This window comes from Somniosus microcephalus, chromosome 18 (genome assembly GCF_052327205.1).
Source record: "Somniosus microcephalus isolate GS21.2 chromosome 18, FLI_Smic_1.0, whole genome shotgun sequence".
In the NCBI taxonomy this organism is placed as follows: Eukaryota; Metazoa; Chordata; class Chondrichthyes; order Squaliformes; family Somniosidae; genus Somniosus; species Somniosus microcephalus.
Window position 1 is genome coordinate 53,706,219 of NC_141004.1, and position 18,275 is coordinate 53,724,493.

The 18,275-nt window shown below is 40.9% G+C and overlaps 1 protein-coding gene across 1 annotated transcript in view; it reads right to left on the reverse strand.

The window, feature by feature from the left end:
* Positions 1 to 460: 460 nt before the first annotated feature.
* Positions 461 to 18,275, reverse strand: part of LOC147105274 (liprin-alpha-2-like) — a 91,203-nt gene continuing 73,388 nt past the window's right edge. The window contains exons 2-3 of the mRNA XM_086011457.1: positions 13,908 to 13,987; positions 461 to 1,030 (exon numbers count right to left, since the gene is read on the reverse strand). Of these exons, the coding sequence (XP_085867583.1) occupies positions 940 to 1,030; positions 13,908 to 13,987 (171 nt within the window). The 3' untranslated portion in view covers positions 461 to 939. The remainder of the gene's footprint in view (positions 1,031 to 13,907; positions 13,988 to 18,275) is intronic.

The window sequence follows — 18,275 nt, forward strand, 5'->3', positions numbered from 1 at the left end:
TTTAGGAATTCCACACCCTCTATACCTTTCACACTAATTTTATCCCAATTAATATTGGGGTAGTTGAAATCCCCTACTATTACTGCCCTATAGTTTTTGCACTTCTCAGAAATTGGTCTACATGTTTGTTCTTCCATCTCCCTCTCATTGTTTGGGGGTCTGTATCTTGTCATTTAAAAACAATCACTCTCAGGATGTTAACAAGACCAACATTTATTGACCATCCCTAGTGGCCCGAGAAGGTGGTGGTGGGCCTTCTTCATGAACCACTGCAATCCGTGTGGTGAAGGTACTCCAACAATGTGTTAGCTCAAAGAGTTCCAGGATTTTGACCCAGCAACAATGAAGGAACAGCAAAAAATGTACAAGTTTTTCCATTCATATATAATCTATCTAACTTTTCCAAAACATCAATAAGTTAAAAACAATTTTTTTTTTTTTTTTTTAAAAGACACGGAGATATAATCAAAAAAAAACTTTAATATAAATGCAAATTTAGCACTCCATGTACATCAGGATCCTAAATCAAGACAATTTTTTGAAAAAAAATTAATACATCCGCTACACCATGTATAAATGAAGTGCAAAGCTGCATGGCTCAGGGAATTAACACTCGTACGCGTAAAACTAAGAATCTGAAACCCTTTGCTGCTCTTCCATCCTTGGTTATAAACAGCAAGCTATTCTACTGCCGTCTGCTATGTGAATGATGTGTATTCAGTTTTCACCACAGAACCGAGCAGCTCAAAGATATACGATGTCATCACCTATTATAGGAAGATCACATAATCCCGTTACAGTATTTTTTCTTGTACAGATACAATACGACCTTCCACCCTCAATATTGTATATACAGTATACACATACATTTAGTTAAGCAGAGCTTCTAGTAAACAAGGACTTGGCGGGCCCAGGAATCTTGAGATTACTTCACGTATTTTAAACAGCACAGGCATTCCAAGAACTTTGGGCTTGATGCAGAATGGTCAACTTTGCTTCAGAAGAAGTGTGCATCAGGGTCAACAGGTTTCTGAGGATAAGAGTCAAAGGTTTCAAACTCAGGTTCACTTTTTGGCTGCCGAAAGTAACACTGAAACATTTAGATATTCTTTGTTAGAAATGTACCTGGAAAGGTGAGCAGCTAGATTTCAAATTCCACTTCAATATCTGATCACAGTCCTTTTTATAGGCCCTTCTATAAAAGGATCTCAATATCAGCTATGCTGCGCTGCCTTTCCAGCGAAAGTGCTGAACACCACTGGTGACACACCAACTCGAAGAAAGAGGAGGTGGATCTTTCCTACATTGCTTAAAGTACTGAATACACTTCTGGTCTCCATATGATAAAAAGAATATAGAGGCACCAAAGAAAGTGCAAAAAAGATTCACAAGGATGATACCAGAACTGAGAGTATACTAATCAGGAAAAGCTGAACAGGCTGGGGCTCTTTTCTCTAGAAGAGAAGGCTGAACGGTGACCCAATAGAGGTCTTTAAAATTATCAAGGGGTTTGATAGGGTTACATAGGATATACAGCCCAGAAACAGGCCATTCAGCCCAACCAGTCCATGCCGGCGTTTGTGCTCCACTCGAGCCTTCTCTCGTCTTTCCTCATCTAACTATCAGCATAATCCTCTATTCCCTTCTCCCTCATATGCTTATCTAACCTCCCCTTAAATGCTTCTATAGTATTTGCTTCAACCACTCGCTGTGGTAACGAGTTCCACATTCTCACCACTCTCTGGGTAAAGAAGTTCCTTCTGAATTCCCAATTTGATTTCTTGGTGACTCTCTTATATTGATGGCCTCTAGTTTTGCTCTTCCCCACAAATGGAAACACTCTCTATCCATTCTATCAAAATCTTTCATAATTTTAAAGACCTCTATTTGGTTACCCCTCAGCCTTCTCTCTTCAAAAGAGACCCAGCCTGTTGATCCTTTTCTGATGGGTACACCCTCGCATTTCTGGTATCATCCTTGTAAATCTTTTTTGCACCCTCTCCAGTGCTTCTATATCCTTTTATAATATGGCTACCTGAATTGTACACAGTACTCCCAAGTGTGGTCTAACCAAGGTTCGAAACAAGTTTAGCATAACTTCTCTACTTTTCAATTCAATCCCTCTAGAAATAAACCCTAGTGCTTGGTTTGCTTTTTTATGGCCTTGTTAACCTGCATCACTGCTTTTAGTGGTGTATTTGTACTCAGATCCCTTTGCTCTTTCTACCCCACTTAGATTTGTATTTTTCAAGTAATATGTGACCTCCCTATTTTTCTCACCAAAATGTAATATCTCATTTATGTGTTGAATTTCATTTGCCAATTATATGCCTATTCTTCATATGCCCATAGGATAGACATAGAGAAAATGTTTCCGTTTGTGGGGAAGAGCAAAACTAGTGGCCACAAATTTAATACTCACTAATAAATCCAATAGGAAACTTCTTTACCCAAAGAGTGGTAAGAAATGTGGAACTCGCTACCACATCAAGGGCAATCTGTTCCATCTGCAGTGCTCTCCGAGAGAATGGCGCTATTGTATCCCCCCTCTCCCCAGCCTCACCCAACGAGCAACTCCTCCTCTCCCTGGCCTCATCCGGTGAACAGTACCTCACCCCCAGGCAGTACCCCACCCCCCTCGGGGCTCACCCAACAGGCAGTACCCCCCTCTCCCCGGCCTCACCCGACGGGCAGTACCCCCCTCTCCCCAGCCTCACCCAACGGGCAGTACCCCCCTCTCCCCAGCCTCACCTAATGGGCAGTACCCCCCTCTCCCCGGCCCCACCCGACAGGCAGTACCCCCCTCACCGGCCTCACCCGACAGGCAGCACCCCCCTCTCTCCAGCCTCACCCGACAGGCAGTACCCCCCTCTCCCCGGCCTCACCAGGCAGGCAAATAATACCACAGCAGGAACCATTTAAGTTATCTTTCTGCAAGTGCATCCTTCTCCTGTTGCCAAGCAACCAAACTGCCACCAAGAGTGCACAACTGCATAAAGACGACACTGACTGGCAGCTGAAACACATGCGCAACTTCCAGGAGCAGCTCTGCAGCAGCCACCTGACTCCGATACAGGAACAATAGTTTGAACATTTTGAAGAGTCTGGTGTTTTGCGGTGTAAAATACACAAATAGGGCTCGGTACATTGAAGGCTGTCCATAGTTTGTAATTTGCTTGCCCGTCGTTTCAGAGTGCCTCTTGTATCTTTTACAATGCACGTTATTTGAGACAGTCATTTAGTGTCCGTATTTTACAGGAGTCCATTGTTTGGGGGGGGGGGTCCATTTATCTGGGTTTCCCTGTATCCAAAAGTCATCCTTCCACTTTCTTGACTGCAATCATTTCCAGAACTCTGGGTAAAACTACATAAATACGATACCTTTAAGTTCCTCTTGGACACCATTTGATAAGGAGGTCAAGTGTTGAGAAATAGTGCGCTTTTTATATTTCCAAATGCATTGCTCAACAGTGTCTTATCTTGAAAAATGTTACGGTTACAGCTCACCATATTCAGGAAATCAGTGCAGTTTAGACAAAAGTAAATGAATTAGGGAGCTCCACAAAGTAGGATGAAGGGTTGGACAACAATAATTGCATTGCAACTAATAACACTTTGCCTTATACTGTTAAGTATTAAGCATCAGATAAACTATGGCTCAGATCAAGGCAATGCTGAGCCTTTTCCCAGTGTATCAATCTGAAATTTGCTTACCAGAAGCTCATCATTTGCCTTTCCTGTACTAACACCTCAACAACAATTACTGAATCTTCTTTGTTGCTTTTAAATAATAAGTTTTTTACATCTGAACAATACTTCCTTACCAAGAAACTGCTTTGCCGTGGGAAAATAGATGGTTAAAAATAGTAAACGGCTAAGTTCTTCAGAGCTCTATGTGGTGAAGATACAGCATACAATAGCTGTGCAGTCTCATTTGTTCTGCAAACTAGGGTTTTGCTAAGGTTGTTCATATTAAGCATGAGGCCACTAAGTAAACGTTTAGCTCCACACAGCAATGGCGTCAAAATTCAACTTCAATTTAAAAGTTTGAAGCCTGTAAATTAGTTACTACACCGATTTCAGTTCTGCAAGTGGTTTTCTAAAAGGGCTAAACTCATGGGATCTGGATGTCAATACCAAGGCCACTCTCCACAAAATACAACTTGAAAATTACAGCTGGGAAATCCAGCCACGCACAGATCGCCCTTTAGATACTGCTACAGCACCATCAAATAATGGTCACTCTTCACAGTATCTGCTCCTGTCTAGCTCATCACCTTGCAAAAGCCGCGCTGTAATCTATATCAGTGGTTCTCAAACTTTTTTGGTTGAAGGACCCCTTTTCAAATGAATTAGTAATCACGGAACCCCCCAATCTAAATTCTAATACTACATAATACTCAATGCATGTAAAGCATGTTTTAATAATGCTTTTAAGTAAACAGGTATTTACTTACAGGTATCAGTAAGATGATGCGCCTGCTTCTCACCAATTCTGGGCACTCCGCAGCAACAGATGGCCACTATTAGCCACTTAGTGCTGGACAATTTTTAAAGCTGTCAGCAGGCTGGCCAAGGTGAGCGAGGGCACGAGCACCTGTGCACATGCTGGGATGCTGCTGGAAGCATGACTCACCGCCGTACTGCCCCACTGGCATCTTCTGTAACAGCTGCACTGTGGGATTGTAAGTATTTGTGTGAACACGTTCAGGTACATGTCTGAAGGGCCCCACAGGCGCTCTGATCACGTGACAGGAGGATGGTACAGAGTCGCAGAGCCAGGGAGAGAAATCAGCTCGACTGGCAGGGAGCACTCGCTGCAAAGTGAGTGAAAGCTGTGGGCCTCTGAGGAGGTAGGCCCAGCTATTTTATAAAGAGGAGCAGGCTTCAAATTACCTCCGGTCACGGACCTCCTGAAAAGTCTCTACGGACCTCCAAGGGTCCGCGGATCCCAGTTTGAGAAACACTGATCAATATCACTGCATGCTTCTCCTGTTGTTGAAATTTTAGGCAGCTAGGGTGCATGATGTCGGGAGCAATGAAGAGATCTACTGCAAGCTGCTGCACATTTCTTAAATACTTCATTTTTGATTTGGGTTCAAGAGGAGAAAAATAAAGATAAACTAGACAAGTAAGTCTATTACATCAATTTAAGAAAACAATTTCGAACCAGTCATTTTTCTCTTTCATTGCAATGCAGTGGTCAAAGATATTTAGATAGATCTAGATTTAGGTCTTAACTTTGTATGAAATGTTTACATCAGAACTATGCTAATGCTATCAAGTCATTCCACTCAAAGCAATTCATTGTGAAGTGATTTGAGACATTTCAATTACATTATAAGGTGGAAATGTACTTATTTTTATTCAGTATTTATTTTTTCCAATTCTAATTTAATCTTGTGGCCTTGTATAAAGGGGATGCAAGTAAGTGTTTGTGTTTTCTCCCTACTCACCAGTTTTTAACGTCAGTCACCAGGTTGGTGTCCTGTCTAAGGAGGAATCTTTGAGGGAAGAATTCTCCATTGTGCTCGCGTTGGTTGGAATTTGCACTACATTAAGTAGTTTACCCTCACAATTCAGAACTGCTATTTTCAAACAACTTCTCTCACACTGAATGTTATTAATCATTATCTCCCAATCAGACCTGGAAGCAGTGATGACATCGGTGGAGCCCACGTGCATCTTACTGGTCTGTATTCTCCATGAGCGGGCATCAACTCCCAGTGACTCTGGAATTCCACTGGTACTGACTGAAGAAAAGCAGTCCCAAATGCGATTGATGTTGCTTTTGTCACTCCGATCTTCCACCGAGATATATTTAGATTTATTTAGCTAACGGGACAGCTGTTGATGCTCTCCTATTCCAGGTCTTCAGACAGTCTTGCCACAGCTCCGGGAAGGCGTCTTTCTTAGAATCAATGTTACAGCAACAGAAACAGGCCATATGGCACTTGTGTGCGCCAGTGTTTTTATCCACACAAGCCAGCTTGTCTAATCTTACCCTAAAATCCCTCCTTTTGAAGCAATTATTTAAAAGCATTTATGGGCTCAGCTTCAAAAACAGATTCTCCATAACATCCCAGTTTCTGCATGTACCAAGTCCAAACGCTCCTTCCTGTCCTGGTTGGTGAATACCCTTTGCAGTCTGTTCATAGTCATGGAAGAGTGAATTTCTACCAGACACAGCCTTCCCTCTAGTCTACACATTTCTTCAGATAGAAGCTACAGTTGTGCTGAACAGATACTATGACAGGATCATGACGAATTTATTACTTAGAACCTGAAAACTAGCTTGATCTAGGAAATGACCTCTGGCTATCAATTTACTGGAAAGTATGTGTTGTATGAAGCTGCCAGAGTAGGGGAGGGAGGAAGGGGGAGGAGAAGAGATACTATCCAAACATCAGTCATTAGATCTGAATTGGCCTAGGGTTTCTTTTAAATTTGGTTTCTGCTTCTCACAGGGGATTACATGGCTGCTGGTAGAAGGAAACACTGAGGGTTACGATGCCTAGTTGCAACGTGACGGAATGGTACAGACTCGATCGATCAGTGGGCTTTTTCTTTCAGTCTTTTTTCTTGTTCCTATGTAATTTGTGACTTTGGCTAGGGAGGTTCAGTGCCACTACCGGGGAGGAAACCTGATTGGAGATATTCAAGCAGTGTGCTACTGCAAAGATGGGCACAGATTTGGGAGGAGAGGAAAGGGGTTCAAGGGTGGGTTTCCTTGTGGAGAGGGATGACATAGAAACATAGAAGATAGGAGCAGGAGTAGGCCATTCGGCCCTTCGAGCCTGCTCCGCCATTCAACGAGATCATGGCTGATCATCCAAACCCTAGCACCCGGTCCCTACACAGACAGCCATCCCACCCAAGCCCTATCCCCATAACCCCACGTATTTAATCCCACCTAACACTAAGGGCCAATTTTTATCATGGCCAATCAACCTAACCCGCACAACTTTGGACTGTGGGAGGAAACCGGAGCACCCGGAGAAAACCCACGCAAACACGGGGAGAATGTGCAAACTCCACACAGACCACCGTGGTTTTGACAGGGAGGGGACCAGTACTTGTGGAGCAAGAGCCGTTCACAAGGTTTAGCATGGGGGCCGAGAAAGGAAGTTGGGTAGTTAGAAATTTCAGATTTTTATGGACCAGAATTTGCTGAAAAAAAATAAGTGTGAAAAACGCACCGTTATTAACGTACAAATCAGCCAACAACTTGTGGTGAGGAAGAGATACCCGGAGAATTGCAAAAACAGCATTTCGCCCTTAACCTCAGAGTTTTTCCATGAAATTGCTGCATTTCCACATTTTTTGCCTATTAAACTCGCCACAGAAAGTTAAGTCTAATAATTAATGCCGCAAGTACCCCTTTAACGATAATTTTGATTATTGTTAATGTCTGTCAATCAACCTCGCTGGGATAGAAAGTGATCAATTAAAAGTGTGCTGTCTCATTCCTTGAGGTAGTCAATTGTTGTTGGAGATTTTTAAAAAGTCAAATCTTAAATTTAATTTTTTTTTCTTAATTTTCCTTTGTCACTTTTTGATTTGTTTTTTTCCTCTCTCTCATCCAATCTTTATTTCCTCTCGCAGTGCATGATTTGACTTCGATATCACCCACTCTAATTTAAAAAATCATCAGGCCAATTTAGGAAATAGCTCCAGAGAACTTTCTCTATGACCACCAAAGGTGATCAAGCAAGCTCCAGGAGGCCAGAGTGACCGAGTAACATAAGTCCCGCCTCCACCCCAAGTACTTAGTACCAAGCACTTCAAGATCCACAAAGAGTATGAAGTACAAAGATAGCTCAAGGACATGGAGTGAAGCATATCCTCAGCCCCAAGGTTATGCATTTGTCAAGCCTACCCAAATTCAGACTTGGTTACCCACTGGGAAAACCCAATAGAAAAATGTAGTACCTTCGTTGACATGGTGGGTGGTGCAAGACGTAAAATGGGGAAAGAAAAAAATTGACGCAGACAGCCTGAGGCCGTCTTGTCAATAAGTTGGATTTTTTTCCCCACAAGGTGGTTGAGCAATTCACCAGAACGCTATTTAACTTCTATTAACTATATTACAACAGTACAGTATCCAGTGCACGTGAGCACAACAGATACATTTAACAAGCTGCATTTATACTCGAATCTTTAATGTAAAAACAGCCAAGATGCTTCACAAGTAGGCTTAATAAAAATGATGGCAAGCAAAGGAGGACGAGATTAGGAGGCGTGACCCAAAACTAGGTCAAAAAGGGTTTTGAAGAAGTTTTTTAAAAAGTGAAGAGAGATGTGCAGAGGCAGGCATGTTACAAATAATGGGACCAAAGCAGCTGAAGGCTCTGCCACCCATGTTTGAGTGAAGTAAGGGATTTTTTTCTTGGGGGGGGGTAAAGACAGGGAAGAGTAGAAAGTAGCACTGACACTTTGTTGCAAATAGCTTGCCCAAGTAGTGAGCAGTTCCCCAGAACAAATTTAAATTTCCAGTAACTAACTGATTCCACATGGAAATACTGACAAAAAATAGAAAATTGGTTTGGAACATTTTGCTGTATGCTGTATATAAAGCTGGATGCCAGTGCATCTATTGGTGGCACTTACTTCAGCATTTTGAATAAAATTTAAACCCATGTTTCTACCTAGTCACATTACTTGTTCTTTCTTAAAATAAAGTTGGGCCAGAAAATACCTAGGGTCCAGAGTTAACTCTAGTCAACATACCCAAACAAACAAGCTTGACAAATGCTCAGTGCAGTTAATACATTCGTAGTGCTCCAGGTACAGTATTCGGTACAAGTAGATTGCATTGAAATGTATAGGAGGTTAAATAATGAAACCTCACATTAATGCAAGAAATACTCTCAACAGTAGCCAAATGCTAGTGGCTAAATTACTGCAATTGAAAAAAAATAGTAACAACTTCAGCTACTGATCGGCAAACACGACTTTCAAAATCTGACAAAACTGCACAATTCTCCAAATGTAATAACCTTAAGAGCTTTTTCAGAAGCCACTTAACCTTCACTATTCTACTCTTTAAAGTGCATTCTCTACAATTGGTTTGTATGCTCTCGCTGAAAAACTTCCAAAAGAATTGTCTCAAAATGATGTCCAACTTCTGACACTGCATTGCCCCTAATATTTGAAGTATGCTCCACCAGGTCATTGATGAGAGCATTTGTTCATGTCTTTGATTATCCTATCTTTATTATGGTTATTCTCCATGTCACAGGCCTTTTTCTTTAATGCCATTAGCTCAGCAAATATGCCAGAGCTGAAGTAGGAACTAATTTAACATTCTTTAATGATAGGACCTTGCCAAACACCAATCAATGCCTTGTTAAAATAAAGGACAGGACTTGTACTGCTAAGCTACTACAATATACAATTATTAGGACTTTCAAATTCTCTACACCATTTGTATTTAAAATCAAGGGCAGCCTTCTTTAATGCTTACAATAGTTATCAGTGCACATCACAAGACAGTGAATAAAGGTTTCATTTAACAAGCCTTAAAATGTGAGGAGGATTAAGCGGTCATATACTCAGCCTTAGCAAGAAAGGGATTCCCAAGCAATGCATTCGTACTAGGTATAATAGCAAAATACTGCGGATGCTGGAAATCTGAAACGACAACAGAAAATGCTGGAAATACTCAGCAGGCCAGGCAGCATCCGTGGAGAGAGAAACAGAGTTAACGGGGTCGATTTTCATAAAGCTGTCGGGAAGGAGGCGGGACTACAACTTTCGGGTTTTAGTCCTGCCTACATCGACATTCGGCCAATCCACACGATTTTCCCTTGATTGACCTTGTTAAGCCCGCCCAGTGGGCTCAGCAGGCCAATTAAGGGCCACCCGGCACCAGGTGACGTCACAGACTGAAATTTCATCTGGCAAGAGGTCTTGGCAGATGAAATATGTGTTTCACAGCTGTTTGAAGCTGTCAAACACTGACAGTCTGACTTCTAACCTGAGTCCTTCTACACAGACTCAGTTAGAAGTCTCACCGGCAATGAAAGCTGAAGGCTGTCACTTTTGACAGCTCGCAGCCATTTTGCTTTCATTGCCGGCTGAGTGATGGACTCCCGAAACCTAGAGGAAGAAAGGCTGTTAAGGTAAGTACAGGTAATTTAACTTCTTTGCACACTTTAGACACACCAAACACACTTACCTTTGCACTCATGCACCCATCACTCACCTGAACACCGACATCGCGACCCCTCCAAGTCCTTCAACCCGACGGCCCGACTCCTCTAACCTGGCGTGGTTTGGAGCAGTCAGGAATCCCACACGACACCCCTCAAAATAGGGATTAGGCTAAAAACTGCCTGTTAACTACCTGTTAACAGGCAGTTAATTGGCACTAATCCCTTCCCGCCTCGGGTCGGCGGGTCCCAGTGCGGGGCGGGTACCCGCCTCCCCTGAAACTTACGTGGAGGCGGGTTTTGGCGGGATGGTGTCGGGACCCCCGAATTCGGGATTTTCCCCTCCCCACATGCCTGAAACCCCGCCTGACGGCTCCAGGAAAACCGACCCCAACGTTTCAGGTCTGGGACCCTTCAGCAGAATCAGTTCTGATGAAGGGTCCCAGACCTGAAACGTTAACTCTGTTTCTCTCTCTCCACGGATGCTGCCTGGCCTGCTGAGTGTTTCCAGCATTTTCTGTTGTTATTTAATTAGTACTAGGTTACTCTTCTGATGAAGTGGAACCTGCGAGTTATGGAAACTCTGGACAGGAGCGTGAACAAATTTGACTTTGACAGTTCCAGTATGGATTGTGTTGAAGGTTTGTACGCTGAAATTCATAGCAAAAATGTTCAGTTTTCGATAAATACCAAAGCATTGTAAGAGTCACTACCTCATCTTCCGTAAACGACTGCATAATTTCCCCAAAAATTTTTTTTAAAGCATAATTCAATGGCAACTGTATTCTTTTGGAACTTTTTCCAAAACACTGATAATGAAATGATGTTATACTGATTACAATTTCAAGCGGAATCTCTAATATTCATGCTTCGATTATTTGCAAGAATTTTTCAGGACAAAACTGCGAGCAAGATGTAGCCTCACTGTATAGTCTGTCAATCTCCACTTAACTCAACCTTGAAGCTCAAATTCAATTCATGTTGTTTATATTACACGTCTGTATTCTAGTGCTTAGATTAATGCTGCACCACACATGCAAGACCAACATTTGGAGACTCTGTAATCCATCAGAACACTCAAATAGGGCAGATAATGGAGATTCCAACGTACAATATCTCATTTTGCTACAAGCCACAGCTTATTCCAAGTTACTCGACTGATGCATACAGGATCAGCAATACACAGTTAACTTTTGAAGCACTTCCTGACTCCACTATGCAAAAGAGACAAAAACAAATGGCAAACTGATCTCTTCAAAGTATTTTACAATGCTTCACAGGAATACAAGAAACAGGAGTAGCCCATTCAGCCCCTCGAGCCTGCTCAGATATTCAATTAGGTCATGGCTGATCTGTACCTCAATCCCATTTACCCGTCTTTTCTCCATATCCCTCAATACCCTTACCTAACAAAAAATCAATCGATCGCAGTGTTGGAAGCTCCAATTCACTCACCCAGAGCTGCTCAACCAACCAATTACAGGCCAGAATGTTGTGGCTGAAAGGCAAGTACAACAGATGCAGTCGCTGTAACTAAGAGTTTTCCTGTACAGGCCTTTATATTAAGCAGATCCCTGTTAACATCACCTCTTAACAGCAAATCCCACAAGTCGTCTTCATTTCTAAGTTCAAAGCCATTCCCCTGCAGTTGAATTGATCATCTGGCACATCCTCAAAAAAAAGCACTAGTGCGAGAGGGAAAAAATGGAATTGCTATTGATGGAATCTCTTGATTAAAGCATTTCACAAGGTGCAACATGCAATATATAAAATAGTTCACACCAGTGTACTCACTCAGTCATATTTCATACATGCATTACATGGGCGCTGGATGTAATCTGTAATTATACAGCTACTCCACCCACCAAAGTTTTATGAAAAATAAACATTAGCTCGTTCCATCAAAAAAAAAACATGTTTTTGATCTCAAATTATCATTTGATGGGGATCCACAATCAAATGTACAAGAGCCAGTATGTAAGGACATGATCACCAATGAAAAAAGGTTACATTCTGGAATAAAATATTTTTGGTGACATTTCACTTGCTCATCTTCTGAACTTCAGTGCTTCATGCTGGCAGAATAAATGAACGGACCAGTTCTCCCACCCTTCACAAAAGAATGATTTCACTTCAAGGCCATTTAAAATCCATCATCTGTCCTTATTCGCCAATGATTTATTAATTGATGCACATTTAGTCTTTGACACTTGTCCTTGGAGAAGTGGAGATGCAGTACCTTACAGCAGCTTTTTATATTTCTCATCTTAGAGATGGAAAGAAGAAAATGCAGGCGCTGGAAGTTTGAAATAAAAGTAATGGGAAGAGTCCATCTAGAAACACATATCTACCTGGTCTCCTACTGATGTCCAACCTGCTGTGCATTTGCTACATTATAGGTTTTGATTTCTGCCATTATTATGCAAATTACAATAGTATTTAGCATGAAACTGGCATCGGAAACTCCAACAAAACACGTTACTTGATTCTGATCAGAGGATTACACAAACTGGCAAATGTTACACCTTTCTGTACAGAATCCGTAGCAAAGCTAGAACTTAAAAACATGATTTGAAGCTATAATTGTACAGCACACCACAGAAAATTTGCCATTTCACACTTCTACTCATTTTAATGGACTGAACTGCAACTGATTTTCCAAAAACAACTCACAGGTTATACCCATACGTTTAGCATCAACTAAAATCTTCAACTTGTTATTTCAGTTCAGCTTGTACAGGACTTTTATCAGATCATGTTCATTATCCAACTGTGATGACCTCAACATATTTTGGCACACAGAACATTTATGATTAGAATGGCCTAGGTGGACAATATAGTGTCCACAACCGTATTCAGCTCATCATACTCCTATTCTAGAGTCAGAGCAGAGAGTGAGGAAAGGCCTGATGTTGCAATGGAAGGCACTTGCTTATTGGGTTAAGTATAGGAAAACCTCTGCAGCAAGCAATAATTCTAATTAAGGTTGACAAGAGTCTGTGGAGAATGTTCATTGTTAGTTTTGCTCGTCTACATCTTTCTACTTACGCACCCCAGGTATTAGAATCAATTACAACCTGACAATATAGGAGTCAAGAAAACAATGGCATGGAATTTTTTTTTTTTTTTTTTTTTTAAACCTGGACCAAGATATTTGACAACAAATCACATGATTAATGGCACAGCTTCATTCGCGATCTACTCGACCTTGCTCATTTAAAAACAAGTATTTTGACATCTTCACTGAAAAGGATTACATGGATTCCTAATTATGTACTAAATTCACGGCGCTACACAATTATAAACAGATGGGAGAGACAACGACAATAGCACAATTAGGGGGCTTACACAACTCAAGTCATTTGTGTCATTGGATTGTGTTACTCACTCTGCAACTCCATCCTACATTCAAAAAAATAACATTGCATTTTTATTAATGAATTTCAAAATTACTTGCAACTAACAAGTGCTTAAACAGTGGAACTTCTTCATCTAGACTGATGGAGAAAGTCTCCTCTTCTCACCAGTTGTAAGAGTGCATATGAAATGAGTTTGGCAGTTCAATGCCCATGGCACAAACTGCTCAGTTTGCACGGAGTAATATTAAATTGGTATTCAAGCTCAGAGAAACTACAAAACCAGCTGGCACGAAGAGTCAAACTGTCACATTGTGCAGCATGAAATGTCCTTCAGGTGAAGGCAATATTGGGCACAGTAGAGGGAGCTCTTCTCTGTATCCATCCCTTGACATACCTGATGTGGGAGTGTCTGCTACTGACAGCAGGTGCCAAAAACAACAAAGTCTTCCATTTCCCAGCACTGATATCCTCATCCTGAGGAGCACAAAATAAACTTTTTTAAAAATTTGGAAATTGGATCCCTATTCTTTAAGCAGTTTGTTTCTGCTACAAATACTTCTTCTTCACCCTTTGTTTTGTTTTTAAGTTAGACGACTACAATCAAGGCAACTGCTGCTGCAGAAACTGAAGTTGCCCTGAGATAACCGTTCCAAATTCGGCTATTTCCCCAGCACTGCTACTTGTGAAAGGGCTTCAGCTGAACAGCACTTCCTGCCAGCCAGATATGGGGTGAGGATCAAAGGGGTGAGGGAGGCAGAAAGAGAGACAATTTGTGCTTGCAGCTGCTCTTCTCCCCAAAATCTTGGAAATTAAATCAGAATTTGAAATGGAGATTCAGGTTAAAATACGGCCACTTCACCCAAGTTCCACTGCATTTATATTGTTCAGTTAGAAAAAAACATTTATTTTTGTGCCATCTGAAACACCCAGATTCACAGAAGTAATGGCGCTAATATAATTTACAACCATTCCTGAAAGGCTGACTCACACTTAGAAAGCTAAACACTAAGTGATTACAAGGCACAGCTGACAGCTCAACAAGCACAGCTGCAGTAAATATTCTAACTTGTATTCTGATTATCTGCCTAGACACAGCAGCATTGTACCTACTTTATCAATTGCTTTTTTTTAATTCATCGAAAAACTCACTTATTTGGCTTTTAAAGTAATCACACCAAACTTAAGTGGACACAATTATGAATTTAAAGTTTTGTCTACTTTTGTGATCTTGTCTAATTTTGTTGCATTCAAAGTGAGTATTCATAAGATCTTGTAAAGAAATTCCAATACTTGGCAACAGTTTACTGAATTCAGTCATAAAAAGCAAACAGATTGTTTGACAAAAATGAATCGGCTATATGCCTAGATTAATAAAACTTTCCTGAAATCCCAGCAGTTTTACTTTTAAAAAAAACTAATTGACATTCAGCAGTGAATACGGCAGACCAGACAGTGCAAAAGTGTTTTCTTTCATAGAGATCAGTGTAGCAACGCAGCTGTATTTCCTGTTCTCTTAAAACAATTTCCATTCTATCCCATTAGATCTCCAAGTTGCACTTCATAAAAACAAATGGAAACTACCAGCAATTCCATGCAAGCTGATCAAGAGAAGTTTATATTCATTTATTAAAATTTGAAACAGAAATTCTACCAAGAAACTACTGGAAATGTGCAGCATAAGAAAGTTGACAATATAGCCATGTGTCAGTTTTTATGACTGACTTACACCAAACACATTAACCGATCTTTTCTCATTCAGATGCCAATATTGTGCATTTATTTTTATTTGGGTTTCCAACAGTTAGTAGTGCTCAAAATGAAAAAATAATCTTTACAGCACATTGAGCGGAGGTCCGCGCGTTACACAGGATAGTAAACCTGGACAGATCTAGAGCCATAATTGTCCAATAAAATCAATCTATTTTTGGAGGGAGAAAAGTATCCCTCTTCATTGAACTAGTGTAGTAATACTGACCAACACTCCCTTGATTTCAGGAAATTTTCAACTGGTTCCACTTACTTTTAACAAAATCTGATCATTCAGTGATCTAACCTGGATGATTGCGAAGACTGGCACATTGGTTAGAAACATCTCTAATCACAGTCTTGTGCAACCACTCATAGGTAGCACATTATTTCAGTTTTCCTTCTGTATCAGTTCCCTCTCCTTTGCTATTTCATCCTACATGCTAGGATTTTGGTTGGGAAGCTGAGACCTATCAGCCTATGGACATAGCCAACACAACTTCTTAATGAACTGGTCAGAAGGCTTCCTGGATGGGAATGCATCCTCACAAAACTAAGAATCTAGGTAACCCAGCTCTCTTCTAGACAACACATTATCCCTTGAAAACTTTTAAATTATGGTTGCGCAATAACTACAAGTTACCTCAGAACAACAAACTTATCAATACTGTGAACTACAACATAGTGACATACTGTGTTAAGTTTCTGTAAAAAGCAAAATGTAAATTTGAAAATATTGGGTATCCAGCAGGTTTGACAAAGCAATCCATTACCTGGGTTTTCAAAACAAAGATTCTGAAAAGCAACTTAATTCTTGATCATTAATCATAAATGGTGCTGGCTAAAATGTGGCTCCAACAGTCATTCATAAAACAGCACAAATTACCACCAATTTTATTAAAATTTGACACTAAATACGTTTATCTATGCAACTGCAATATCCTCACCGGGAAAAGACAATTCCCTAATTTGTCAACTTGACATTCTAACAGCTCATACCTGCATTGCGCTTAAGCATGTACTCGTTTTTTCCCCCCTGCATATCATGAATTCTTTTTTGCAACTTATACTGCGGCTGCCAGGTTGAATTCCAGCTGGGGGGCAGAGTTTATACTGCCTGGGGACAGCTCTGTGCATGTGGTTATACACAAAAGCAGAGCTCCTTTTCAAATAGTTAACATTTTACATTTAAGATGCCTGCACTTTCAACATTTAATTTTAGGTTAAGTTTATAAGTGTCTAGAAGGTTCACTGGGCCCCTGAGCACTAAGCGTTTTGACACCACACAAGAATTATACTCCATGCCGTGTCAAACCTAAACAGTGCAAGGCAACCACTCCAGGAGTCTCATCGGTTTTCTCTGGAGTCAGGTCAGGGTCCAAGTCTGGATTTGTACTGCAGCTTTAGTGTCTGAGCAATGCTAGTTGTAGTATAAATGCATTATTGTTAAACCAACCCAAAATTCAACAGCCAAGGTAGGATTATTTCCATTCAATATAACCAAGGCAGGAAGGGAGGGGAAGGAAAGACAACAAGGCACTAACAAATGATCTATTCTTGAGTAAAATCTGATTTGCACCCACACTGATTGAAAACTCAAGTCAGACAGCTTTTGACAGATCAAAATGGATCCGACCTACATTTTCCGTAAAATACTAGGCTGTAGAAGAGGTTAAAGTCTAAGTATTAAAACTCCTAAATATAAGCTCATTTAAAGTAAAATATATGTTCAGGAGCAAGAGGATTACACGATCACTTTATATACTTCACTCTTCCCTTATCCATGCCTTTGTCACCACCAGACTCAATTTCCCATTCCAATGCTCTCTGGCCAGCTTCTCGCCCTCTACCAACAGTAAACTTCATCTCATCCAAAACTTTGCAGCCCACGTCAAGTCCTGATCACCCATCACACGTGTCCTCACCAATCTACACAGCTTCCAGTCCCTCAAAACCTCAAACATAAATTCTCATCAGTGTGTTCAAATCCCCTTATGGCCTTGCCTCTCCCTATTTCTGTAACCTCATCTAGCTCAACACCCACCCAAACTATGTTCCTGTCTCTGGGTCTTGTGCATTCCCCTTTCCTTCACCAGACCATGGGCAACCATGCCACCTATGTCACAGACTGGAATTCCATCAATCCCTCCCAAACATCTTTGCCTCTCCATTTCCCTCTCCTCCTTAAAACACTAGCTTTCAGTCACCCCTAACAGTGCCGCCTTTGACTCAGCATTCATTTATTTCTGATTCTGCCTGTGAAACACCTTGAAATATTTTTCTACATTAGCAGAGCTATACAAATACAAGTTGTTGTCCATTACAGATATCAATATCTACCTATTAGGAGAGAGAGAGAGAAAGAAAGAGATAGTGTATATTACTTTTATATTACAATATCATTTCACATGTTCAGGATGTCCTATAAAGTATTTAATTGTTAAATGATTTAAGTGTTATGCACTGTTTTGTAGCCAAATACAGTAGCTAATTTGCACACAGAAATTCCTACATAAAAGTGATGAATGGTCAGATAATCTAGTTTTTAATTATGTTGTTTGAGGGATAAATGGTGTCCAAGAAAGAAAGAGAACTCCACTGCTGCTCTTCATTTAGTGCTATGGTGTGGCAGAGCCACCAAGAGACACTGAACAATCTGTAATAATTCCTTTAACCACTCTGTAGTGCAGTTGTGGACTGCACCTTTAAGCTGTGTGTAGGTTCTTGTATTTCCACGTGATGACGTCATGACGCCGATCACGTGACCCCCAGTTGGCGCGGAAAACGTGATGACGTCATGATGTCGGCTTCCAGTATTTAAGGGCAGTCTGAGAAAGGCTGGGGACCGGAACAGACCTGCTGACCTTTGCTCTTGTAGTTATCAGTTAAAGTATTTTGTTTATTAAAGTTTAATTATTTCGTTTCACTGCGTTGGACTTGTTATTCGGATAGGAACTTCCGTTCCTACAATGGGATCTTTAACGTTCTTCTTGAGCAAGTATAGTGCTAAACCAAA